The sequence below is a fragment of the Trifolium pratense genome, linkage group LG2 (assembly GCF_020283565.1).
Source record: "Trifolium pratense cultivar HEN17-A07 linkage group LG2, ARS_RC_1.1, whole genome shotgun sequence".
NCBI classification, from domain to species: Eukaryota; Viridiplantae; Streptophyta; class Magnoliopsida; order Fabales; family Fabaceae; genus Trifolium; species Trifolium pratense.
In genome coordinates, this window is record NC_060060.1 from 26,059,371 (window position 1) to 26,087,030 (window position 27,660).

The 27,660-nt window shown below is 31.9% G+C and overlaps 1 protein-coding gene and 2 non-coding genes across 5 annotated transcripts; all 3 read left to right on the forward strand.

Annotated features, from left to right (window-relative positions):
• The first annotated feature begins 1,153 nt into the window (after window positions 1-1,153).
• On the forward strand, window positions 1,154-6,895 carry LOC123911593 (WPP domain-interacting tail-anchored protein 2). Of its 3 annotated transcripts, XM_045963049.1 has the most exons (6): window positions 1,192-1,668; window positions 3,593-4,131; window positions 4,249-5,387; window positions 5,865-6,029; window positions 6,498-6,660; window positions 6,722-6,895. In XM_045963049.1, exons 2-6 carry the CDS (start codon window positions 3,630-3,632, stop codon window positions 6,730-6,732), a joined length of 1,980 nt encoding a protein of 659 aa, XP_045819005.1. In that variant the 5' UTR covers window positions 1,192-1,668; window positions 3,593-3,629; the 3' UTR covers window positions 6,733-6,895. The 3 variants fall into 3 exon arrangements, with proteins under 3 accessions (XP_045819006.1, XP_045819005.1, XP_045819004.1); XM_045963050.1 differs by having other exon boundaries at window positions 1,154-1,668; window positions 5,865-6,033; window positions 6,498-6,895; XM_045963048.1 differs by having other exon boundaries at window positions 6,498-6,895.
• A 3,650-nt stretch (window positions 6,896-10,545) lies between these two features.
• On the forward strand, window positions 10,546-10,621 carry LOC123912024. Its single transcript, XR_006810879.1, has one exon. It is a non-coding gene; the product is annotated as a small nucleolar RNA R160 (small nucleolar RNA).
• A 281-nt stretch (window positions 10,622-10,902) lies between these two features.
• On the forward strand, window positions 10,903-10,980 carry LOC123912023. The gene has a single exon (XR_006810878.1). It is a non-coding gene; the product is annotated as a small nucleolar RNA R160 (small nucleolar RNA).
• Window positions 10,981-27,660: the final 16,680 nt, after the last annotated feature.

The following is a 27,660-nucleotide window of genomic DNA, read 5'->3' on the forward strand; positions in this document are numbered from 1 at the left end:
AAGTAAGGGTGTTTTAGACTTAACCAGAACAATCAACTTTCTTATATATATATTAGATTGAAAGCACAAGCACATAATTGAGTCAATAATTTTAAAATGATAAAACTTATCTAAAAAGACTCTAAAAGCTATATTTGACGAGAAGTCATCAAGAGTCCAAGAATCTGTTTCTCCAGAGTCCATAGTCTGTTTCTTTACCCGACTTTCTACACACTTAATAAAACGATTAGTGTACAAAATTGTTCTCAATGTTTTGTTATCATCAAAACTTTAGGCTATGTTTGGATTGATGGAATGAGATGGAATGAAATTAAAAGAGATGGAATAGAATAATGTTCAATTGTTTGAATTTAAAAAATAATAATTGAACGAAATATGATGGAATGTATTTCATCTCATACCACCACTTACCTTCAATTTTGTTACTCTCCTTTTTAAGATATTCAAACAATGGAATGGAAGATTTATTTCATTCCGCTTTATTTTATTTCACTCCATCCTATTCCGCTCTGCTCCATTCCATCATATTCCAACAATCCAAACAAAATTTTATAGTTGTAGAACCAAACTTGTTCCAACAGTTCTTCTCCATGTGATGTTGTTTTGGTCTGTTGTATCTCAGATCTACTTATTACTACTTATGATGGATGTCGTTGCTTTGAAGCCGCCGCCGCCGCTTCTATTGTCTTTATATTGCTGCTGATAAAAGTTTTAAATAACTACTATATATAAATAACAAGTTGTTGCTAATAAAAAATTTAAATTGTCAATTATAACATTACCTAAAACTTTTAGTCAAAAACAACTTTTACGGTCTTAATATTTACAATTCAAATCAATATGACGAAACACGCATCCCGTACGGAAGCACGGTCCCTAATTAGTTCATTTTGAAACTAAAAGTAATGAAATTTTTATTTTTTTATCAAATAATTCAGTAACCAAAATTACACTGTTCATGCGTCAAAAATTACACTGTTCAAAATTCGATCTTTAACTCGTACCTATAAAATGCTTTAACTCGTGCATATAAAATGCAATGCTATGTCTAACAATAATAAAAACTAACAATTGGTTGTTTGAATCCGGTGAGAGGGACCCACGACAACAAAGACACTTGAGCTTTACAGCCACGTAAACCATACGTTGAACTGATAGATCTATGTCCTATCTCCCAATTTGTTCATACTCTATTCTTTTCTGTTATGTCTTACTTCAACTTAAGCTCAAACTTAATTATTATTCAAAAAATTATTGTCATCATCTAAAACATTTCAAGATCAACGTGCACCCCATTCCAACTCTTAATTTTCTCTTTCATTTTTCTATTGCAATTTGATTCTCTATTTTGACCATTTTGTTGTTTGCATTTTAGTTCTTATCTCTTTCTCTTCCACCTCATTTATCCACAAAAATTAGAGACAGTGTCACCAGAAAAAAAGAAGAAAAAAAATATACCCTTTTGTTTATTTACCTTGGAGAATGTAAAAAGGTGATTTATTTATTTATATAACGGTAATTTGGAAATGAGTGGTAGTTAAAATACTTGGCTAGAACTAAAAGTTCTTACAGATAGATTTTCCGGGAAAATTTTCATGTGGGGTTTCTTGTTTGGAGGTCAACTTGCTACTGAGGAGTTAAGAAGATTCCAGAAGCATTTATAGAAAGGTGAGGCTTAATTTCTTTGTTCCAAATTGATAATTTGTTGTAAATTTTGGAACTTTCTTTTTCTTTAGGTTATAGGTTGAAATTAGAATGTTTATGTCATGGTTGTTGTTTCTAATAGAAGTGATCGTTTCCATGTTTTTTGAATAGTAAGTTTGGTGATTTTGTTAAGCATGTGTCGCTTGGTGAGAATCGCTCTTGGAAATTTTAAATTCTGATATGTTGTATGATGAATGTTCAGTATAATTGTGGTGTTATAATTGATGGTTTTTAGTGGTTATATTTGGAGGATTTCAAAGGGTGTTTTGGTATATTGTGTGTTGAATTTGTTAGAAAATTAGGATCTTATGTGGTTTCTGTTGTTAAGACTGGATTAGATGCTTCATTTCACTTGTGGCATTGGGCATATCGAAGTTCGACTGGGGTACCTGCTATCATGTCACTTGTGGTACGGTCCCAATGTTCAGTCCTAAATTGGATAGAATACGACCTGGAAATGTGTTTATAAGTTGTGGATAATTCTTAGTTGTCTCACCTTACAGGTTGGTTTTGTATGGGTTGAGATAGGTCCAATCCAAATTATAAGATTGTAAATTATTCATGTTTGATTAGAAGAGCGTGAAAAGGAAAGATTATGGCTTATTCAGGTATGAACACAGAAGTTTGATTCTGGTGTTTTATTTGGTGATTAGATGTTGATCAATTAGATTAAAGATGCCAATAGGGAATTACAGAAAAAGAAGCCAGGCATATGCATGAAATGTTCTTTATATTTCTTCTACTTACCGAATGTTTCTTGACTTCTGCGATGTCCAGAAAAGTGTGAAAGGGGAGTGAAGAAATTAATACTAGGATGAAATAAAACTTGTGCGTAGTTTTTAAATTTAATATGAAATGAAAAAATGAACTAGGTTAGTTCATCCTCAGAAAACTTTTCCATTATGCTATCAGAAGAAAACCTGCTACTATCTAGCATTTTTATTTCATTATAGCTTCGTTTCTTCAGTTAGCTACTCAACTTGTTTATGTTAGGTTTTTGTAGTGTTTGGTGTCTGTTAGTGATGGTTATAGAGAGTTAGTTGGTTAGTTAGTTAATAAATTAGATTGGTTAGTTTGACTGGGAATATTAGAACAAATACGGTAGGTTTCGTCTAAAGTGTGTAATTTCTTATAAGTTACCATGTGCCTATCACTCTATCAGTATACAACCACAACTTTTTGTCTTTGAATTGTGGAAATTATTGATGTTAAGTTTATAAAACATCTTATAAATTGTTGATATTATCTTAGAGTAAGTTAGATAATTTTAAGATTAATTTCTTGTGTTAGAATATCTTAGACAATCTCTTAAGATTAGTCTCCATATCTATTTGTTGTTAAAATGATTTTTTTTTCTCTATTTGATTTAATTTGGAATGTTTTATATTAGTACCATATGTATTTGATGTTATAGTGATTTGTTTCTCGCCAATGCGTCAAAACCGCATGCCACCTTGTTCTATTAAGATCTTTTCCAGCTTGAGTCTCTCATTTGAGTTTGGTTTCACTTTCACCGCCATTCTCAAGTTCATCGCACCTCTATCTTTTCATTTCATTATTATAGAGGGTACTCTCCCTCCTCAGCCGTCTATAATTAATTCTAGACGATCCATTTCGAGATAGAGAAATGAATAAAATAATCAATAGTAAGATAAAGCTAACGCCATGGTAATTACCAACTGCTAATTTGTGTTTTTCGTAATCGAGTAGTAACAGCCTAAAACAGAATTTGTTTCATTTAAATTTCATTTTCCTAGAATTTAGGATAAAGATAGAGTTAGTTATGATACTTAACAAATTCTGTTATGGGTTGTTACTACTCTATTAATATACAAAGTGATGTTATTTCTTTTCTTCCATCAAAATAACATTTCTATCTTACTTTCAGAACTAGCTGCAAATTTCTGAACCAAGAAATCCTAACAATGGATGAAGCTTTAGGAAAACTCTACTCACTCAAGGAGTTCTCGACTAAAGAAAACGACATGCAAGATCTTGAGATATCTCTGCAAGCATTAACGGAAATAGATCATCGGTTCACGTATTCTTCGGAGAAGCTAGTAAACTTGCATATTCTGTATATTTATCTGTTGGCACGCGAAAATGATCTTGAAGATATGGACTCAAAGAATATCTGCAACTTAGAAATATTATTTGAGAGTGCAATGATGTTTGATCTATTGTCAGGTATCTTGGATTCTGAGGTAAGAGAGCTCGACAGTTTCATGGAAACTCTACATGAAGAAATTGTTGATGCTCGTCATAAAATATTGTCATGCAGACATTTGACTGAGGTTTTCTTTATAATGGATGAAAAATTGCAAGATTCCGAAGAGTCTGCGAAGCAGTTTCAACAGCAGTTATTGGAGTTAAAGATTCAGTCGTCACAGTTACAGAAAAGTCTTGCAGCTTTTCAACACAAGAATTGTAAGTTGAAATATTTACTCAGATACTTCTTTTTGTTTGAAAAATTTATAATGAAATTGCAGTTGTTTTTCATGTTTTGGGTGACTATTTACCATTCTTAGTCATCTATGTAAATAGGGGAAACCGGGAAGATCCTGAGTTTATCAGAAAATGGTGAACTGTCGGATGTGAAAGTGAAATCCAATGATCAGACAGTAGAGCAACGGCGATATATTCTGCGAATGCTTGAGAAGTCTCTTGCAAGGGAGCTAGATCTAGAAAAGAAGTTAGCGGAGTCGAGAAATAACGAAGAATTAAAGTTGAAACTTCGCTACACTGAACAAGTGGCGTTTTATATGGAAGAAGCAGCAGAAGTAGTTTGGGGAAGATTTCTTGAGGCAGACAATGCTACTGAGGTGTTAATGGGGATTGCTAAAGGTATAATGGGACGTCTCCAAGTAACCGAGTTCAACCTCAACAGTTCAATGAAACGAGAAAATGAGCTAAAATCGAAAGTTCAAAATTTAATCGAACAACTCAAGGATAAAGATGTTGCTTTAGAGAAGCACAAGAAGTATAATGTTAATGTCAGCAATACTGAGGAAAACTCGGAGCTGTTGGCTTTGAGGGAAAAGGTGAAATTTCTTGAACAAGAACGGAAGGATTTTGAGGTTCAGATAAATTCTTTGACTGAAGAGAATGAAGCATGTAATGAACATCTTATTGAAATCGAAAATTTTGCCGAATCTCTGAAAGAAAGCATTGACATATCAGAAAATCGGGCTGAGAGTGCTGAAGCAAAGGTTACACAGTTAACTGAAACAAATATAGAACTTACCGAGGAGCTGAATTTTCTTAAAGGGAGTGCTAGTACAGTCGAGAAAAAAGTCGGTTCTCTTGAAAAGCAATTACGGGAATTTGATATCCAACTACAGAATGCAAAAGCATCTTCTGAAGCAAGTCAAGAACAGCAGAATATGTTATACTCTGCAATTTGGGATATGGAAATCTTAATTGAAGAGCTCAAATCTAAGGTTTCAATAGCTGAAAGTAATAAAGATAGTGCAGAAGAACAATGCATTGTGCTATCTGAAAAGAACGAAAAACTTCATAAAGAGTTGGATCTCTTGAAGTCCAGAATAGATATCCTGAAATCATTTTTGGATCAAGCTAGCAATACAAAATTATCAACTGCAAAAGAAATTGATACCAGAACCAAGTTTATCATGGATTTGGTAATGCAAGTAGCTTCTGAAAGGGAGCGCATCAATAATCTGGTATTTACTTCTACAGTTTTCTAACTAAACTTGAAGTCTATTAAGTTTAACTTTGTCAAATGTCAATAATCTTTGGTCCTTTTGTTCATATTAACTGTGTATGCTAAGTCGTAATTGAACTGAACTAATATATTCAAGGACTCGGTTTATAAATTTATACCTTGATGGACCAAATTGATGTATCATGTATGTTTCGAGGACAAATATGGTAGTTTCTCTTCCCTCTACATGACTTCGGATGTACACATTTGGAATAAAACGCATATTTTATGCCGTCTAGATGATCACAACCCCCAAGTGATCTGAGTTGTTCTGAAGGCTAACTAAAATCCGTTATAGTTATTAGGCTATGAGTTAGTAGAATCATGTCATCTTGAATAAATCTGTGTATTCTTTGCATTCATCGATAAAAACAGCTTGTTTTTATCACACACAAACAGGACGCTAGCATTCTTACGACTATGTTTCTTTCTGCAGCTAGATGCCTTAAAACTGGAAAATAAAAGATTGGTAAGAAAGCTTAAGGAGACTAAAATTGGTGCAGGCATCAATGGACTAAATAACAGAAATGAAGATCAAGCTTCCAACAATATGGACCCATTTGATGAAGAAGGAATTGAACACTTCAATAAAACTTTTCAGGCAGGTATCTTCTGTCAGCTATTCCTTTCTACTGCTTGATATGCATATATGATGTTGGTAGAAATTGCTTAATTCCATGCCAATCAACATGATCCATGTTTTGGCAGCATGAGATATTAGAATGCCAACAGATGAAAGTTTAGCAACACATGTTGAGCACGCCCCTTGAAGACTAGTTGGTCAGGGGTTCGATCTTTAACCGGTGGTAATGAAAAAAAAAACATATGTTGAGAGAGATGTCTACCCTTAAATGGATCTCATGCTCGATCAAAGAGATTAGTCTCTGCAGTTGCGTGAGGGGATACATTAGCTTACCAAAAAAAATTGTCACTATCGAAAATAGAAAAATTAGACATTACATTGATAGAAGAAAAAACTTTGTTTTACATTTTGTCATATTCATTAAACTTTGTTTTACGTTGTCTTAAATACTAATATGTTTTTCCCTTTCTTTGTTTCTGTTATTAGGTGGGTGAACAATCAGAAGTTGCAAACACCGAAACTCAACCAACATCGTCTGTTTCAGCAAATAGGCCGGCAAATTGGAGAAACGTTATATTTCTTTCTTTGACAATTTTTATCCCCCTGATTTCTGTGTTAGTCTTCTTCTTTTTGGATGAAAATACATTTTCTTTTCTGAAAGGTTTTGAGGGCTAAGTTATGACCTAGGAAATTTTGTTTGTGCAGTTGTGCTTCTCTCTAGTCCTTTAGCTTCTTCATTGTATATTCAATATTCATGTAATTTTTGTGATCTTAGAGTGAATGTAAACTAATATTACAATAAATTGTAGATTATTCATTCATGAGTGACAGAACAAGAGTTTGTGTTTAATAAGGCACAAATGATTGAGATTTCTGCTAGAAAAGTGCATTGGTCATAGAAAGATACTCTCTCTTTCTTATTATATTACTAGTCGCATTTATAGAAAGTTTTGTTTTTATTTACTTGTCGTTTTCAAAGTTCAATGCAAAATACAACCCGAAGCGAAGTTGGTGAAACCTGAGCGTAGTTAATGAAAGGGAATACCTATAATAAGAACAGAGCTGACTATAAGCCCTGAGAGCCGCCGGCAAGCAAAACCCCCAAACTCTCTCTCTCTAAAAAAAAGCTTTATTAGTAAACTCTTGTTTGTTTTATTTCTGATAGCTGCCGTTTTTCAGTTTTCAAGTCAAGCGAGAAAGCAAGTGGAATAATACGATAATAAACAATTAAAGATATTATAAGAAAAAGAGAATTTAGGGTCATGGGATGACATCATCCCAAATTCTATCTCCTAGAACAAATAGTCTTTTAGGAAGAAAAAGTGCACTATGTCAACTTTTATTGTTACAAAGGATTCTGATATGGTACTATTCATCACAACAATATAATCTTAATACTGCAAATAGAAAGTATGCATGACCACTAATTCCAAGTGTGCATAATAACCATACGTGGTAGCAGAAAGAAATTCAGGAATAGTACCTCTCATGCTTCAATTTTTTTTTCTTTTCAAATTATGATGTGTGTTGACCGCAAGAACAGTGTGGCAATATATGTTTGTTGATAAAGCGAGAATTGGAATTTAGAAGATCGTGTGTGAGAGGATGTTTGGATCGCAATTTGATTCATACCTAGTGGTATCCACAAAAAATATCCATAATGGGTAAGTAAAAACCTGTATTTTGTGAGTAAAAAGCCACAAAAATGAGCATACGTTATCAATCCAACAAGATCCACCTTTGTTCTTGTTGTATGTTGAAAGAGTCTATTGCTCCGTTTGGATTTGACTTATTTTTTAACTTATGAAAATAATTTATTAAAATAAATAAATTTTTATGTTAATTCATGAGTTTTCATTAATAAAAGTTGAATTTTTATAATTTGTTTTTATAAATTACCTTCAAAAATTTATAATAATATATAAAAATTTATTTATTTGTATAAGTTTCTTCAAATAAGTTTAAAAATAAACAAACCCAAACGGCCCAATGTGCTAATGTTTTAACTTCTATGCTAATAATTATTTTAAATTGAATTTTTTTGCCATATTATTCTATTATTTAAGCAAAAAAAATTATTTTCACACTTTTTTTTTACAAAAGTAAAATATTTTCACACTAATTAAAAAGAGCAAAATATGATAATTTAAAGTATTATTTTTTGTGTTTTTCTTGAAATAAATTTCATAGAAATGTATCAAAATAATTTTTTGTGCTTGTGATGAAATCTATGACCTCCGGGGTGATTGTTATTATAATCCCCAACAAAGTTTAGGAGCGGGGGTGGTATAGGGAGGTGGGGACGAGTGCGGCGGTGGTACAACCCGGGTTTGTCCTACCTCGTTGCCATGCGTACTGCAACATTTATGCATCACTTTCTTTCTTAAACAAATTATATTATCAACAACAAATATCATATGTTTTTGTATTGGGTACATAATACCATATGTTTCTATTTCATGGAATGAAATACATTTCTTTAGTCTCTAGGAGCTTAGCTCAAGTGGTGAAGGACATCACATTTTATATACAGAAGTTGGAGTTTGAATCTCGGACACCACACTTATCCACTTTAAGTGTGGAATTTCTAGGTCAATTAACATACATAAATGTATTATGTTCGATGTTCCGCTTAGGTGTGGGATTTTTTTTTTCTTACAATTGAGTTGATAATGGAAATTAATGACTCTAAGAGCATTTCCAAGAGTAATATCACTTTGGGTATCATATACTATTAATAAATGGTCCCTACAATGTCATGTAACACTTATGTAACTCATACTTCCTCCGTCCCTAATTATAAGAGAAAAAAACTCCATTTTTTTTGTCCCAAATTATAAGGAAAAAAACCATTTTCAAGATTGTTTTTCCTTAATCTCATAAAATTAAATGCAAATTGCATTTAATTTTTTTCTCTCTCTCATTTTCTCAATAAAGAACAACCAATAAAAATTGTTTTTACATCATCTTATACAACTTATTCCGAGAAAAACCCACAAAAACATAATTCAAAATATCATGTTTTATTTTTTCTTAACAAGTGTGATTTTTTTTATTTTCCCTTATAATTTGGGACGGAGAGAGTACATATTTTGCTCCAATGTTGATACCACTTTGGATGTCATACATTATTAACAAGTGGTCCATTTTATATTTATTTTTTTAACTGAAATTAATGATATTAAATTGATAATACAGTACCTTAATAAGTTACCATATCATAAATTTTGATAGCTTTTATGTCACGTCATAGAACTCCAATAATAAAAAATTAAGGTACGGATTATTAACCTATCATACTCTCTTTATACTCTAATTGAAATGCTTTAACATAGGATCATAACTCCTCACCCGTAGATAGTGCGTGGATTTCTAACCTTGAAGCCTCAATACTCCAAAAATGGCGAAGTATAGTGTCCGATACGTACTCGATACTGATACTCGTCCGATACTCTTCGATACACGTATCGGAAAAGTATCGAAAATTAATATTATTTTTTTAAAAAAAAAATATAACTGATACGTGTTGGATACTTCTCCGATACGCGTATACGTGTACCGGAAAAGTACCGGACAATTAATGCTCTTTGATGATGAAAGCGTAGGAAATGAGACTGATACAATTCGTGTTTTCTTTTAAGTATCGAATGTTAGAGTGTGATTTTACCAACTATGTCTTTGGGTAGTACGTATTTTTTTTATAAACAAATTGTTAGTATATTATATTGTTATGTTAGTTTTTCATTCTTGTTAGGACTTGAATCCTGGATCTCCAACTCCTTAACTCTTAGCTCAACTAGCTTAACGAGTTAAGTTATCAATCTCACTCCCCTTTTTGGGTAGTAATTAACTTAAAATAAGTAATTGTTACTTGTTTGTTCAATTTGAGTAATTTGAATGTTAATTTTTTATCATTATCGATTTTAGTTATGTTTGTATATTGTGGAATTTATATATATATAATTTTAAATTTAATTTTTAAATAACGTATGACGGCCGTAAGCCCGTAACGTATCTAGAATTTTGAAAATTTTCCGATATCACCATATTGGTATCGTATCGTATCACGTATCGGGGCTTCATAGATTTCTAACTATTGACATTTTATCGATCTACTAAAATTAATTTCATTTTTTTATCCGGGCTAGGAGGGAAAAAAAAACGTAACCCTAAATCGGAATTCTCTTATTTAAGATGCCGGCGATGCAAATAAAACCAATGAACTAGCATGTAGCCGCCGCTGTCTTCATTTTTCATCCTTTACATTTTTTCTCTCTTCTTTCTTTCACTATTTTTATCATAATGCACCACGTAGCCCCTTGCATCTTCAAGTTTAGTTGCAAGGAAATTACGAGAAGGTTTTAAATGTGCAAAATTTAATCATGGCAATTCAATTTCATGCTTTTTGGGGTGTAGATCTCAGTTTTTCATCACCCATTATGCATTTATTTTTTGAAATTGCCAAATTATCTTAATGAAGTAGTTAATATTACTATAATGTATTGATAAGTGATTATTGCTTTTCAATTAGCAAAGCAAAATGATGAAGTAATTTTGTCTGAAACTGATGTGGATTGTTTCATATATACCTTCAAAGTTCTCTGATTGCTTTGCTCTTTGGTTTTTATAATTTGATTGTTTAATTCAATATACCCTTTTATATGTTTTACCCCTTTTGTTAATTTAGGGTTTTATGTTCTGATTTTTCAATTAAATCTTAAGCTATTTTCATAGTTGTTTACATTTGGTTGATTCTATAAGCACTGGTGTATGTATGCTGCTTAGAAAGTTGGTTGATTCTATAACCTTTAATTTTATTTGTTAGCTTACTTTTTTATCTTATCTTGTTCCAAGATATTTGTTATTTGGGGCTGGTTTTTGTAGAAAGCATAGCAAAATGATGAGGTTTTAATATCTGAATATTATGTGGATTCCTAATTTAAATGGTCTTCAAAGTTCTCTGATTGCTTTGCTTGTTTTGCTATGAGAAGTTGTAATTTGCCCCTTTATAAAATGGCGAATTCTTCGGTACACATATGGATATGTACCGGTACTTTTGCAGTTAAACTGGTGTATGTTTGATGTGTATATCTAGTTTATGTTTAGAATACGTCATGTTAATTTGATATTGATGTGTTTTAAAAATGTATGCAAGCACCAAAATATCTGATCTGATGTGCATTAATCTGTCAGATTATACGAGCATGGTGCAACAAAAAAATTTCCTTAGTTTTTAGCTGATATTTGTCTTTATAAAGTGGCAAATGAAGTAAAACTGGGGCAGGACATTCTTGATTGTAATCCAACTTTTTAAACTGGTGTTGTACATTCTTTTTTGTTTATGTATGTAATGTCATCATTAGGAAGCTATGTTCTTGTTGATTTAACCTGTTAAGTTATTATTATTGCAAACAATTTGATAGCTATAGTTTCATTTCAGTCCTTCCATACAAGTTATACAAGTTTCTGCTGCATTTTTTTCAAGGAAGCAATAGGTTTGATTTGATTTTGACAAAGATATATTACCGAAGCAGTATACAGATTGCAGGTTCAGACAAACAATGGAATGTCCAAACAAGTATTTCCTCCTACCATTAGAGTTCGGTTTGGTAACCGAACTCTTTTGAGAACTATAACTGAACTGTAAAGCAAACTGTGTTTCCAAAAACTGTGTTACTCTTGAGAACTAGAATTAAACTCTACCCCTAACTGTTTTTACTTTGAAACCAAAATAATATCTTTCAAAACCCTCAAATTAGATTACGTAAGACCTAAAATCAATGAACTGAAAAACTGAGATGATCTCTAGCAATGCTTTGTTGCTACAAACCTTATTACAATAGCATTGTTGTCACCATCCGACACTGAGATGAACCACAATGCTGTTCTGACTACTAGAAGCTCTGTCCGGAGCTGTGCTATGCATAGCAGCACTGTTGGGAAAGATTCTTCTGTCATGCCATACTTGTTGCAACATTAACTTTGAATCCCTCTGCACTTTCACAATGCAGTATAATAGTACAATGAAAAAAAATCCTCTACTCTACTGGATTTGTTTGTTATAGGTGTTTCTGTTTTTTTTTTTTTTTTGAACAGCTTAATTTTATTAGAAAGCTCTGCATCTAAATACAAGGAATATTTGAGGAGGCAAGGAAACCAACCACTTGAAAAGTGGAGAACCAAAACAACCCCAACGAGAGGCTTAACAAACTGGCAACAAGGCAGCACAGGGCAGCAAAAACAAGACACAAATAGCGCCTCATCTCATAAAACAGTCCGTTGGACTCCACCTCCATTCGTATAAGAGACACGGAGTATTTGCCATGTTACCAATAAACCAACACCAAGATTGGAATTTAATATGGTCCACCAGCTCTTCAATAACCTAAGACTTTGTTATTAAAAACACACTCATTTCTAAATCTCCGAATAGACCACATGAAAGCATTCCATATGAGTGTCAAGCATTCTCTCATAAGATGATTACCAAACCCAGCCATCTCATAAGATCATACCAAGCTTTGGACACATACATTAACACAGTGGAGAAACAAATGAGCAGATGTTTCCATTGCCAAACCACAAAACACAATTTATTTGCTAATGTTGTAACACCCCTGGCTTTTGAAGATTGTCTGTGGTTGGAAGTCGATCCAACATCATTTGCCAAGAGAAAGCTCACACCTTTGACGGTGCCCCACACTTCCATAAATTATTAAATGCAAATTTATCGGCTGGATCCATAATGCGCTGCTCACTAAGAGCATTTTGCAGCAAAGCATAACAAGCTTTAACCGAAAAGCCTTCTTCCCTATTCTCACGCATACCCAGGTATCACCCTTATCTGATGGACGTTTTTCTGTTTTCCTATATATCTTTTGCCAGACTTTAAGATTGCAACAAATCAGTTTGATTCCCCCAAAAACTTCATAGAACATTTGCAAGTATACAAATTATCGTTAAGTAATACGAGTTACCGAACCTCGTGGATTGTGTTTAACCAACAACAAAGTTATTGAACATATATGTCCTAGGTGCAAAATAGTAACCATCTGGGGAAGTTTCATAGACACAAACAATTATAACAAAGTTATAAAAAATTGATTTCAAAGAACAAGTAACAAAGTGGATTGAACTTCATGGAATCCTCAAAATTCATAGTATTTGGTAGCAAGAATGAATCCTCGTGAATTACTCCTTTGTGCTAAGATAGATTTAACAAAATGATGAATTCCAATCTCTTGGATTTTCATCCTCTCTATTAATCATGACTTTCTGAAATCAAATAATACTTGGTGTAAGGTTTTTCCTTTGTTGTATTCCTATGTCATACATTGTTTTTTTCTTTTTCAAACGAGTATGCATTAATGTGTTTTCATTGTCGGATCTTAATGTTTTAACTTTTAAGATACTATCTTAGTTGTACTCGGTTTGTGATTCTGCTCTATGACTAGTGGCTAATTGCTTTTGGTTTGGTTTGTTTGATACTTGGATTAAAGTATTAAACCCACTTTAGTAGCAGTGGAAGATGTAATTGTGTGATGATATGTTGTCACTAGTGATTACGTCGACTCTCCACAGTGATGATGTAGAACAAGTTCTCAAAATCCAGATGTTACGTTAACTCCTTTTTTTACCGAGTGAAATCCAAACACTGAGTCAATCAGTAACTTAAATTTAATAATTTTATTTGTTTATAAATTTAAGTGTTATGAATATTAATTAATTAATTAAAAAAATCATAAATTAAAAATAAAATTTAAATATTAGATAATTCACATTTAATTGATTTTTTTTTTTCATTCTCATTAGTTAAATTAAATATGACTAGTCATGTATTTTAATGTCAAATAAATACCAATTATATGGCCATTAATATATCTTGTGAAAAAATAATATCTTTAATTTTTTTTATTTTTTTCATGTATTAAATATGACCTTTTTTTTTTGAAACATTAAATATGACATTTTGAATCATTCTTTGTTTAATACAGTAATGTGTCCTTAGACCGACCCTAGTTGATTTGTAATAGAACCACGATCAAGGACACATTTTTTGATAGATTTCCTAATTTGTCTGTGGGCATAAGAGTAAATTGATGATAAGATAGATGATTCAGACTTTTTTACCCTTAATTTATTTAGTAAAAGTAAAATACATTTTTTTAAAATTTTTAAATGGGTTAAAAAAAAATCATTAACAAAGTTTTTGGTAAAAAATTTAAGAATCAAATATTGGAGACAGCAGGGTAGAGAATTTTATCTAAAAATAAATTACTGTAGTGATTTTTGCAAGAAAATAAAACAAAATAGCCTATGATACATTATTTATAAAATACTAGCGTGTCAGGCAGGCGCGTTCCGCGCCTACCCGTGTCTAACTTATGTCAAAAAAAAAGATATGTCTTATGTTATGGTGAGTTTGATAATAAAAAAAATTTTGCTGCTGAAAGATGTATCTTATGTTGAGTTTGTTAATAAAAGATTTTTGTTGCTACTAAAAAAATCAAGGATATTGTTGGTATTATGAAAAGTCCACACAAAAACTCATGTATCCTCTTTATATATAGCATAGACATAGATAATAAACATATACTAATCGTTAGTTGATTCAGTGGTGATTGACGCTGAACTTGGTAGGAGGATCACGGTTCGATCCTCGCAATTGCGATCGAGAGGGGCTGAAATCACTTGATGCCAGAACTGACCCCCGAACCAGATTAAAATGGTGGTGTAAAGGCAAAAATATAATAAATATAAAAAAAAAAATTAAACATAGCCTCATTATACATTAGGTGTATATACTATATATCATGATAGAGGGGAGGGAGGGGCTGCAGCCCTTGGCTGCCCCCTTTAGATCTGTCCCTGCCCATGATTTTCATAACTGCTGTTTGTGTCCATAATGTTGTGCATGAATAGCCAATACTATGCTAGTATTTAAGTTTTGTTTTCTAGTTTCATTTTAAATTTTGCTGCCTAATTTTGCCGTTTGGTAATAGTGACTTTCATGACTTTTAGTGCCACAATTATGCAGATTGTTTGTCAACAGCGGTCGTGTGTTTAAGAATTCCAATTTTGTTATATATCTTAGCCTGTATTATTTTTTATGTTTAACCAAAATTGTTGATGTTGACTTGAAATATCTTTCATTTAGAAAAATGGTATGGTTCGGTTGATACATAAATAGTTCGGTTCTTTTCTGTTCAATACATATTGGAAATTGAAATCGTTTAGTTGGAATAAAACTAATCAATTTGAGGGTGGGATAGGTAGCTCAACTGGTTAAGCTAGTTGAGCTAAGGGTTAAGGAGTAAGAGATCTAGGGTTTAAGTCCTAGTAAAGGAGAAAAAACTAACACAACATTATAATACTAACAACTAACGTTGCTTAAAAAAAAAAAAACTAATCAACTTGGAACCGGTTTTGTTCTATGTATAGAACCCATTTCGCGGGTATAAAGAACTAGTTTATGACTGGTTTGGTTATGGAACCGAAAATTATTTTGGATTGGTTCACATTCATACTTTGAATGTATGATGTGTCAAAGTAGGATTATATTCCCAAATATGTATATGTAAAATGTGTCATTGTACAGACTTGTTGGATTAATTGTTATAATTGAAATGGATTTTAGATGCAAGAAATTAATATCCAATCTTATCGGATTAAGTCTAAAAGACAATCTTAGTAGGCTGTTTGCTGGTTAGGCTACTTTGTCAATTAGGATGCAAACAGAGCAAAACCTTCCAACTTTTAAGGTCATCCTCACTGCATGTTTGATATTACGATGGGTTTGCTGAAATTACAATGAGTTAATGTGATTTTATAAAAGTTACCCTATGTATAGCTTTTGAAAATTTTAGTGATTTGTCATATAATTTTGTCAAACTCACCACAACTCCGTAAAGAATATAGGATCCCTCATGGTCATCCATATTAAAGCTCAGCATCAGGCTAGCTCTCAGCTATAGCAGCAAATTATACAATATTTCTTAGAGTCAAAGTTTTTATTTGTTGGACGCCTCAACCTTTGGGGCGCGTTAAATTGAAAACGAATGGTGCTGAACTTGGTAGAGAAGACCAAGTTTTATTAGAAAAAGATTATGTTTGGTCTCCCTCGTTATATAGTCCTCCGATAACGGCAATACAAATGCTCTTCCCTAATAGAATTTTATAATAGCCTCAACATCTTGAACAATTTCATCTCGTTGGAGCATCCTCGGGCAAATAGTCAAGAGCGGTATCGAACAAGGTAATCCTTAATGGCATGAAGAAGAAACTTGATAGACCAAAGGTTTTTGAAACAATTTTTGGCTAAACTTTACTTATCTCAGGGCCAAACTATGGATTACCATGACCCCTTCCCCTAGGAACCAGAGTGTTAATAAAAAAGGTTGTTTGGCTGAAGTGTTGCACCAAGTGTTGTGGTCCCATACAACACCACATTCATCAATAGGTGAAGCTCCTTTTAGATTAGTATATGGTTCTGATGCAATGATTATGTGGAGATCAAAATTACCGATGAAGGGAATACACACACATATAAGAAGAATGAGCTCACTCTAAAAAACAACATAGACCTAATTGACAAAATTAGAGAAAAGACCCACATACAAGAGCATTATAAGGGTTATCTTTCTTCCCAACGTCTCCCGCACCCCCTAATTTTTCATAAATACCCGTCCAAGTTCTAGATCTTGAAGCTTGTTTATTAGTTGTCCGAGTTCTAGAGTTTGAACTAGGGGAATGATCAATGGTCATAGTCTTGGCCCTTAGCTGGTGGATTATTTTGATTGGTATTTGCAAAGTTGCTGCCTCTTATTCGGCGAATTGATTTCCTCGCTCGAGTCTATAAATATTGCCTTTCATTCTTATTTTTCATCATTCACCCTCCTCTTCTCTTTTCTCTCAACTATCTTCTTGTCAGTTTATTTCAAAAGTTCATGCCTAACCGACGATCATAATCAGTCGTTGACCAATCATAAGATTCTCATAATTAATTAGTCAAAAATTATCTGTTAAGCTGTGATGATTGAGAATGTTATGATTGGTTAAACGGAAACTCTTGAGTTCCTTTAGAATGTCAACGCAAATGAAACTTTTCATGTGTTGAGGGGTTATTCCACCTCTGTGGGCAGTGGCGGAACTAGAAAAAATATCGTGGGTGGGCCGAAAAATAGTCAATCTATTTTCAAATTAAATTTTTTGCTCTTCTATTTTCACATGTTACTATTTTGGTACCAACAAACTATATTTTTACTCTAAAAATTGTGATTTTTGGCTATAAAGGTGATTTATTGTCTCCAACATTGAATCTAAAGATGAAATATCAAATTTGAGACCAAAATTCACAATTTTTTCCCATTAAAATTCGTTAATTTTACAGCAAAAAAGTAATAAAAAAATATTTAGATAGGACTAAAATTGCAACAAATGTGAAAATATGGGACTTTAAAAATTTAATATTAATTAAACATATTTTTTATGTCATTTCATATTTATATACGCTAGTTCAACTGCTAATTTTATCTATTATTATAAATTTAATTAATTATGAACTAACATTTACACTAATACTTGAACTAATATGTGTACCGAATTACTTATAGTCATCAATAATATACTCTAAATTAATATTTATATTAATATTTGTACATATATATACCGGGTGACTTAAAATCATTAATAATATATTTAAATTAATACCCTACATATAAAAAAAATTATTTTTTGGGGGTGGGCCGCGGCCCACCTCAGCCCACCCCTAAGTCCGCTGCTGTCTGTGGGTGTTAACCATTACCTATTTACCAACTATAGAAGTATCGATGAAGGTGTATGGGAGCATTGCACCCTAGGAAAAGGTCACTTGATATTAGAATAAAGCTTCTCTAATTCTTGTTCACGTGTTCTTAAGTCAAGTGTGTTTGGAATTGCGTGGACCTTTGACGGCACAAGCAGTCAAACACATTTCTAGGATAGTATTATGGGGATATTGTTGTCTCCCGTGCATTCCTAAGTTTTCCCTTTCGTTCTCCCTTCCATGTCTCCACGTTTCATCCACTTATATCTATTTTTTTTTTTATCATTTTTTAATTCTTATATTTTAAAGATGATGCTAACAAGTGTTATAAATCTATTAGTTAAAAATAAGTTGTGTCAAACAAAAAAAAATTAGTTAAGAAAATTAAAACTAAATTTTTTGTATTGAACTTGAACTTGTTATTTTCAATGCAAAATTTGTGTATATGTAATCTTAATTAATGCTTTAAGGACATCATTTCTCTTATTTTAAAATTTAAATTTTTTTAATAATCAAATATATATAGAAAAGAATTGTGAAGAAACTGTGTACTAGTAGTATAATATAATGAAGCATGAAAAGATTAAACATGGTACTTGTTGTCTTGCAAGGTGTGTGGTCTGTGCTATTAAAGTCACTAGGTTTCAGGGCCGGCCCAAGCCCAAAGCCAACAAAAGTAGGGCTTTAGGCCCCAAAATTATTGGGCAATTTGGGTCTAGAAATTAGGCCTCATATTTTGTATATATATGTTACTCCGTCTCTAAATAATTGTCGCAATTTGACTTTGTGCACTATTCATGCAAGCTACTTTGACCATATTTTTTTACTAATGTATAAAGATAAATATTAGCATATGAGATCTTGTTAGATTTGTCTCGATGAGTACTATCAAAATATCAATTTTTCATAATTTTTAGTAATACACAACTAAAGATATTAATGATCAAAATTGTGCATCGACAAGTGTGCAGTTGTAAAATATGACAATTATTTTGGGACGGAGGGAGTACGTTATAAAGCATTGTAAACAATTGTAGTGCAGCCGAGCGGCAATATTTTCCCAATTGCATCAACATATCATGCGTTCAGTTCATACTCATGGCAATTTTTTACTACTTTATTATTATGAACTATTTTTGAAGGATTTGCTACTTTATCATTACCATTATAATATGCACCCAAATGTAATAAAATGTATCTCTCCTTAGCTTTTCTTCACGAGATTTATCAAAACAGTTCATAAAAGGTAAATAGGTTGATTTGAAATACCGTAGTTTTTTCCTGATGTTTCAACTTTATCTTCAAAAAATGGCATGAGACACTAGAATTATTGGAGGGCATGCATTTTTTATTTGATTAATTTAATCTCCTCTTTAAAATAACAAAAGAGAGTGCAGAAGCTTGCAGTTCGTCAAAAATGGTGAAAATGTTTTTCGAACTATTTACCAGCTCTCTTTTATAAAATATAATCATTAATTTATTTTTTTATAAAATATTATTATTAATTTAAAAAAAGGCCTCATATAATAATTTGCTTTAGGCATCAGAATATGTTGGGCCGGCCCTGCTAGGTTTGTTTGATATAGTGGTGAGAAATTTTGATAGTACGATATAGGTTCTGGGTTTGATCCCAACTCATTGTAAACAAAAAAAAAAAGTCTTGCAAGGTCATTTTAGAAAATTATGAAAAACTACATGATGTTAATTAATTAATTAAGACTACACATTAAAAGTTTTAATGTTAGATACAGTCATTGCCGGCCCTGTGGGTGTGCAAGGTGAGCCACCGCGCAGGGCCTCAAACATTTAGGGGTCTGTAATTGTTTATCTCGGCTTATTAAAAAATTTATATATGTAAAAAAATTAATGACTTGGTTACTATTAACAATATTTTATTACTCAAAAAAATAAAAATAATAGACACACTCTTAATTTTATAAGTAACCTTCAGTTGATTGTAAAAAAAAAAACAACATTACAAGAATTTTTTTTTTAAATAGAGAATGAATTTTTTTAAAAAAAATTATATTTTTATTAAAGATACATTTTTAATTTTCAAACAGGGCCTCCAAATACTTCGGACCGGCCATAGATACAGTGGTATTATTAATTGTAAAGAATACTTAATCAAGTGGATTTTTTTTTTGACGAATAAGTACTTTCTTTTTTTTATTAACTTTTGACGAAAAACTTAATCAAGTGGTTGTTGAATAAAAAATATACATCAAGTGAGTGGTATAATTGAAAATTATTAGACACTAATTAATAATTATGACTGGATTTTGTACAACTTTTGGTACGGTACGGAAATATCCAAGAGCTAACGTTTTGGAGCTTGCTTCTATTCTTCATAACTTCCAATAAGGAAAGGACATTGCTTGGATTCATATGAATATGATATATGATATGACTAACATTTTATAAAGAAAAAGGTACAAAAGATTGTGATTTAAAAGGTACATATTAAGTACGGTATTACAGATTATTACAGGTTTGTGTGTGTTTCCCACGTTCTTGTAGATACCTTCAAAGAAGCTTCATAATGGAAATAAATATGGACGACTTGTTTCAGAGTTTGTTATTTACTCTTTTGTTGGATTTGGTGAGAAAATTTAATATAGACACAAATACAAATAGGTCTTGTACCACTATGGGGTTATAGCAAGCTCTTGATGTGTGCAATGCAATCCCCTCTTCTGCAATGCTTGCTACAATAGTAAAGGCTGTTTTTTTAATTCAGATGGGCTGAGCATTTTGTTTTGAGCTTGGGAGTTAGACCATCTTTTGGTGGGTATTGATTTTTTTTAAGTAATAGTATCTAATAGATACTTTAATTGGAGCAAAACACAAAGAGTACAATATGTATTGATTCTACAATAAAAAGTGGTACCTATTTTGTTTTTGTGGGTTTCATTTATAATGATGTATAGTTATTGATGAAATGTGTTATTGGTGAAACTCATTTAGAACTTTTTAAGAGATTTGAGTTAGATGAGTTGAATACTTACTATTAATTAAAAAATTATAAAGAGTGATGTGTGCACGTGGGGTCCGGTTAAGTACTAAAAAAATGAGTATCTCCATTGTGAATGCTCTTAAAGTCTAGTGACTTTTTTTGGGTTGGGCTGATGGTCTTCTTTGGTGGTTTGAAGGCTGAGGATTGTTCTTCTAAGAATGAGATTAGAAGGGTTCCTCTATTAGGTGGTGTTTGATTTTGATTTTATTCATTGGTATTCCGCTTATATACGGCGCGTCTTTGTTTTGTATAGTTTCGTTTTTCCCAGCCTCTATTCATTTTGTACAGAGACCGATTATTAATAATAAAACATTTGCCGTTCAAAATAAAAAAAGAGTAAAGTCTAGATTAATGAGAGAACATGACTTTTCATATTTGTTTGACTTAATGAGAGAACTTGAAAGGGAAATTATGCTAAATTTCAATATTTTTTTATAAGGTGAAGAACATTTAGATATCATGGGACAAAGCAGGCTTCGCCCCAATCTGGGAGGACATATACCTAACCCAGTAAGTCTCATAGGACAATGAAACAAACCACTAACTTCTAGTAAGTCCTAAAAGACAAAAGATAAGTCCTTAAAAAGTTAGGGTGAATGAATCGACCGTCAATACGAAAACGATCCATGTACCCACTACTGCCTAGAACAAGAAGCAAGCGATTGATGTTTTTTCAAGCTAAGCGGTCTGAAATCAAAGAATAATACAAATATTGAGCGACACTAGCTAAAAGACCACTCTAACGGCCTCAAACGAAACAAGTACGTCTTGTGGACAATACAACCCAAACCAATCAAAGACCAGATCGAGGGATGGTCAATCAATTGAGCTGAGCACCACGAGCATGAAACCAGCGTTTCATTGACACGATGAGCAACTACTACCGTCAAGATGGAGTATCTACGTGCCTAGCCCTTTCGAGCAATAATAGGCTCAAATTAGGTCTTAATGCATTCAACACGTGGTAAGATTCCAACAAAACAACACTCAGAGATCCAACCATAAAAACATATTTTTCGGAACGAGAAATGGATCTGACCGCCAATATGGCCACAACAGAACCACAAATCAATCTGCACACGGCTACAATGAAACACAAAACCAACACACCACCACTAAATCAGCGGCAGTGATATCCCAGTCAGAACCACCACAACATCAGCGACGCTGATATCCAATCGGAACCATAGACTAGATCTAAGAGAAACAAAGATTTGAGCAGAGAAATAACCCTCTAAATACCGGCATGGATGAGAACGCCACGGTTCAAGCAACGACCTCGTCAGAAAAAGAAAGGGCAACACGTTAGTGCGGAGGTGGTGCGGAGAGTGAAACTCTTCGCACCACCATCCCTGGTGTTACATCTTGGTGGTGGCGATTTGGAAGTTGAACAGCTGGCGGCGAACTTAGGTGTAGAGAGAGGGAGAGCAATATTTTCAATCATTTTGGTGTAAAGACATTGGTAAGGTAATATTGAAGATTGAGTTTCAGAATTTATTTATAAATAAAAAATAGGCAGGAAAAGGTGCTTTGGTGCAACTTTGGCATGATACTTGGGTAGGGAACCACCCTCTAAAAGATTGCAATATCATCGTTCTTAACATATCTTTTTATTCATCAAATGGATTTGTGGATTAGGGATCGATTGTATTTTGTGTTAGGAGTTTTTTTTTCCCCTTCTTCTTGTATTTGTTCATTTTGTGTTTTTGGATGTATCCACCAAGATCCCCTTACTACCTCCGTTTTAAATATAAGATTTCGTTGACTAAATTGCAAGAAGTTGGTGGTAACAAATATTTTGACGGTGAATATTAATTTTATAAATTTATCCTTTTAGGAAATTTTTTTTTTAATAATATTATTTATTGTAAAGTGTAGAAAAGAAGTAAAATAGTTAGGGATATATAGGTAAAAAAGTAAATATGGTTGAAAATTGAAAATTGTCTTCTTCTTTTTCTTTTCCGAAAGAGTCTTATTGTAATCAGTTTTGGGACCCTTGTGCTCTAATCAACAAAACTTTCTACTATATAATAAAAATATATAATCATTAATTTCAATGTATGTAGGCAACAATAAAACCACTCATTCTGTTCAGAAACACTATAATTATTTTCTTCAATCATAATGAACTATTGTCGGTCAGCACTCAAGTTCAAAGGTTCAATATTCTTAAATTTTACTGGTAGAGAACATGTTTATCATCCTAACTGCTTTGAACACATATTGTGCATTGCACATGTTTAGGTTTTGAAGGGTTTGTACCAAAACCAACCAGACATGAACATGTCTCTACCACCTAACAAACTAGTAATTGTCAGTTACTCCTCCAAAGTTCAGTAGCTTTAATTCTATTTTTGATGATGAACAAAAGTTTTAATTCTCTTGTCTCTCATTATTATATTTATAATACATTGTGAACTTATTGTATAATACATTTTGTCTCTCAACTTTTTCAAATTCATGATGTTGATTCTTTTATTTTAACTTTTACGAAATTGTTTGCCTTAGTTTTACTAAATATTATATCATTTCACCCTTTTTATTATTTATGAAAAATCATTTTTAATGAAGTACTAAAAGTCTACCTTTAAATCTTTTTTGGAAAGTTCATATTAAATAATCTTATTTTAGAATCAAATTTTTGAAAAATAAAATAGAGGACTAATAAAACCACGATTTAAAATAAAATATAAAGACCAAATTTTATTTAAGATAAATTTTAGTAAACAAAAATAAAATAAAGTTGTAACATTAACAGAGTACCCTTGAAACAATTGTATGTTACCTTATAATATTATGTTAGTCCAATTGATTGTATACTCCCTCCGTCCCAATTTGATTGACATAGTTGACTGTTGTGCACTATTCACACATGTTGTTTTGATCTTATTTTTCTACTAATAAACAAAAATAAATATTAGCATATAAGATTTTGTTTGATTCGTCTCGTTGAGTATTTTCAAAATATCAAATTTTTATAATTTTTACTATTATACAATTAAAAATATTAATTGGTAAGTGTTATGGACAAAGTCAACTGTGTCAACTGTGTCAATCAAGTTGGGACGAAGAGAGTATTATGTTAGTCCAATTGATTGGTAAGTGTTATGGACAAGGTCAACGCTTAATACATCCAAGCGCTCTAAGATTCTGCCCAAAATTACTCCTTCATGGAGATTTTGCATGGAAGGCAATAGTAACAGACACAATAGCTACTGTATATCCACCGCAGCGGAGACATTCTCTTATATTCTAATAGAATCGTCAGTTTCATGTCAGCGGCCATCATTGCCTCTAATGATAGTTAATGCCAATTGACACATACGGTTATTATAAGTCTCCCCCTATATAAAGGCAAATTTTGGAGTCAAGGTTCACAAGAAAAAGATAAAGGACCAAAGTGTTACAAAAAATAAGATAAAGGACCTGCAGTGTAATTTTATCTTATATATATATATATATATATTAAAAGCAAAAAATATTTTGCCGTTAAAAAAAAATATTAAAAGCAAAAAATCTCAAACAGATTATACATGAGCCATGACCCGTAGTTTAAGAAACGCGGAAATATCCATGGAGGCGCCTGAAAGCATAATTTTGACAATTAATTAGAACACTCATTTATGACACTAATGAGATAAGAGCTCCCAAATTCCGTAGTTTAAGAATATTCAGTGTCATCGCTTTGTCATGTTTTTTTTTTTTTTTGAAATTAATAAACTTTGTCACATCATAAACATAACTTAAAAATATGATGAATTTAGAGAATTTTTTTTAAAAAAAGTCAAGTTGGAGATTAAAAAACCATTTAGCATTGGAATTTCATCGTTGACTGGTCAACTTGCACGTGAGGCAACCGTTTTTCAGGTTTACACCTTCCTTCTTCCTTCCTTGTCTCCATGTTTTCTCCACTTCCTGGTTTTCTTGTGTACGTTTGTGGATAATTGTTTTCTTGTGTACTTTTTTTTTTTGTTTTGGTATAGACTGTACTTTTTTACTATCACCAACAAAATTATGTAAAGTACTTTTCGATTAGTTATGCCACTGAAAATAAATTAATGGGTAAATAGTGTCATACCCCCTGCAAAATAGGCGAGTTTTGCGTTATCCCCCTACAAAATATATTTTTGAGATTACCCCCCTGCAATGTCAAGATTCCTTGCGTTATCCCCCTGGCTCAACAAGTGGGCATATGACATGGACGAATCTTGACGTGGCATGACACGTGGAAATTAATTTATTTTTTATTTATTTTTAATTGTCAACTCAGTAATTATTTATTTTTTAATTAAAAAAAAATGAAAAAAACTTTTTTTTTAAAGAAATCTTTTTTTTTTTAAAGAAACTTTTTTTTTAAAAAAAAAACTTTTTTTTAAAGAAACTTTTTTTTAAAGAAACTTTTTTTTTTAAAGAAATTTTTTTATTTAAAGAAACTTTTTTTTTTCGTTCCGTTCATATGCAGCGATTGTTCTTCGTTTTCAATTTCAATTTGGGGGTTAGGGCAAAGCGATTGTTCTTGCGTTACTATGTGATTGCAGTTTTTTTTTTGTTACTCTATTATTATTAGTTATTATTATTATTATTATTATTAGTTTTTTGGTTACTATTATTATTATTAGTTTTTTTTTCATCTTCGTTTTTTTTTTGGTTACTCTATTATTAGTTATTATATATATATATAAGAATTTTTTTATATATATATAATAACAACTTTTAGTAAAAAAAAAAAAAAACTTTCTTTTAAGTAAGTTCATAAAAATATAACAATTAAGTTTTTTTTTCATTTTTTTAATTAAAAACGCACATTAATTAATGAGTTGGCAATTAAAAATAAATAAAAAATAAATTAATTTCCATGTGTCATGCCACGTCAAGATTCTTCCATGTCATATGCCCACTTGTTGAGCCAGGGGGGTAACGCAAAGAATCTTGACATTGCAGGGGGGTAATCTCAAAAAAATATTTTACAGGGGGGTAACGCAAAACTCGCCTATTTTGCAGGGGGGTATAACACTATTTACCCTAAATTAATTTATAGTGTGGCCGTCACATTATTGCGTTTCATATACCTATAATGATCCTTACCAAAAAAATACTCCCTATAATGATATCATTGAGTACCAAATTATAATAAAATAAAACAATTAACTATAAAATTGTACCATATACTATTGAAAAATACACGTATAATACTAATATGGGAAACATTTATTGGTCCAGAATATGTAAGTTGTTGTCATTCAGGTCTCTGACTCAAGAAAAAATACAAAATAATCATTGATTCTACAATCCGTTAGTCATTTTGGTCTCTGACGTTAAAATTGACTGTTATCTTTAAAAAAATTGATGTGTCACTTTGTTTGGACATGTAGCGTGGAGAGTTGGCATATTTGCGGGACAAGTTGATGGATGACGTGGATAGGGACTAAAATGACAGTATTTTTTTCTTTCCTTTTTCATTTCTTCATCTTCTTCCTCTCATTCTTCATACATTCATCAATAAAACTTAATTTATTAACCATTTTACAAAACCCATAAATGCATCTTTTGTCCATTGTTGAAGGTGGTGAAAATTGTGATTTGTGATTTCAAAAGGAAGAAGATGAATTTGAATATTATGTGTCAATCAATTCTTTGCTTTATCAATTCTTATAAATTGATAAAGCAATTTTTTCTTTTTTTGGAGTTTTAGGGATTTTGTTTGAAGATTTGGTTGAAATTTTGTAAATGTTTGATTGATAAATTTTTAAGCATGGGTTTAAAATTATGGGTTTCATTGATAAATACATGAAGAAGATGAAGAAGAATGAGAGGAAGAAGATGAAGAAATGAAGAAAAAAAAAAGTCACTTTGGTCCCTGACCATGTCATCAGTCAAATTGTCCAACTAATATGGGTACAGAGCATGCCACATGTCTAAAAAAAGTGTCACATAATCTTTTTTGTAAACTTAAGGGACATTAACGTTAGAGACCAAAGTGACTAACATATTGTAGAGTCGGAGATTATTTTGTATTTTTCTTTGAGTCAGGGACCAGAATGACAGCGAGTTGCACATTCAGGGACCAAAATAACTATTTCCTCTTCCCTTACTAATATTGTTGATAAAGATCTTACACTTTTAGCAAAATAACTTTATCACTATTAAGTGGCAATGCTAGAACCCTGGCCTAAAGATGCAAATTACTAAAATTTACAATTATTATTAAATTTGAACCTTTTTCGATCTATGTCGAAAAAACAAAATCGAACCTCTTTTATTTGTCTGTACTTATTCGACATATCACATTTTATTTTTATCTCTTTTTCTATCATATTATACCACTCTATCTTTTATATATTTTTTTAAGGAGTGTATTCCAAGAATTTCTTGTATTACTGGCGGCCTTGAACCCACAGAAAAATTTCCAGAGGCTTTAGGTCATTTGTGGCCGAAAAATCCGCCGGAACAACATCCAAAAGAGAGAAAAAAATTGCGGCGGCTATAGTGGCAGTTTTAAGCCGCCACAAACTATAAGCAAGAAAAAATTTTCAAAGGGAGGAATTTGCGGTGGTTTCAAGGCCTCTGCAAATTTTAGGCACCAAATTTATTTTTTTGAAATTTGAAAAAAAACCGCCATAAAAGTTATAAAAAAAAACCACCGCAAATAATAGGTGGGAAAAATATTTCAAACGTATAGGAATTTGCAGCTGTCCAAAATCGCCGGTAATGTTTAGCACTAATTAATTTTTGTTTTTTTAAAAAAAATCAAACTATAATTTATCCACCATATTTCCTTATTTGATAATTTAATATGAGGTCTTAGGTTACATGTTTCATGATCCTTAATT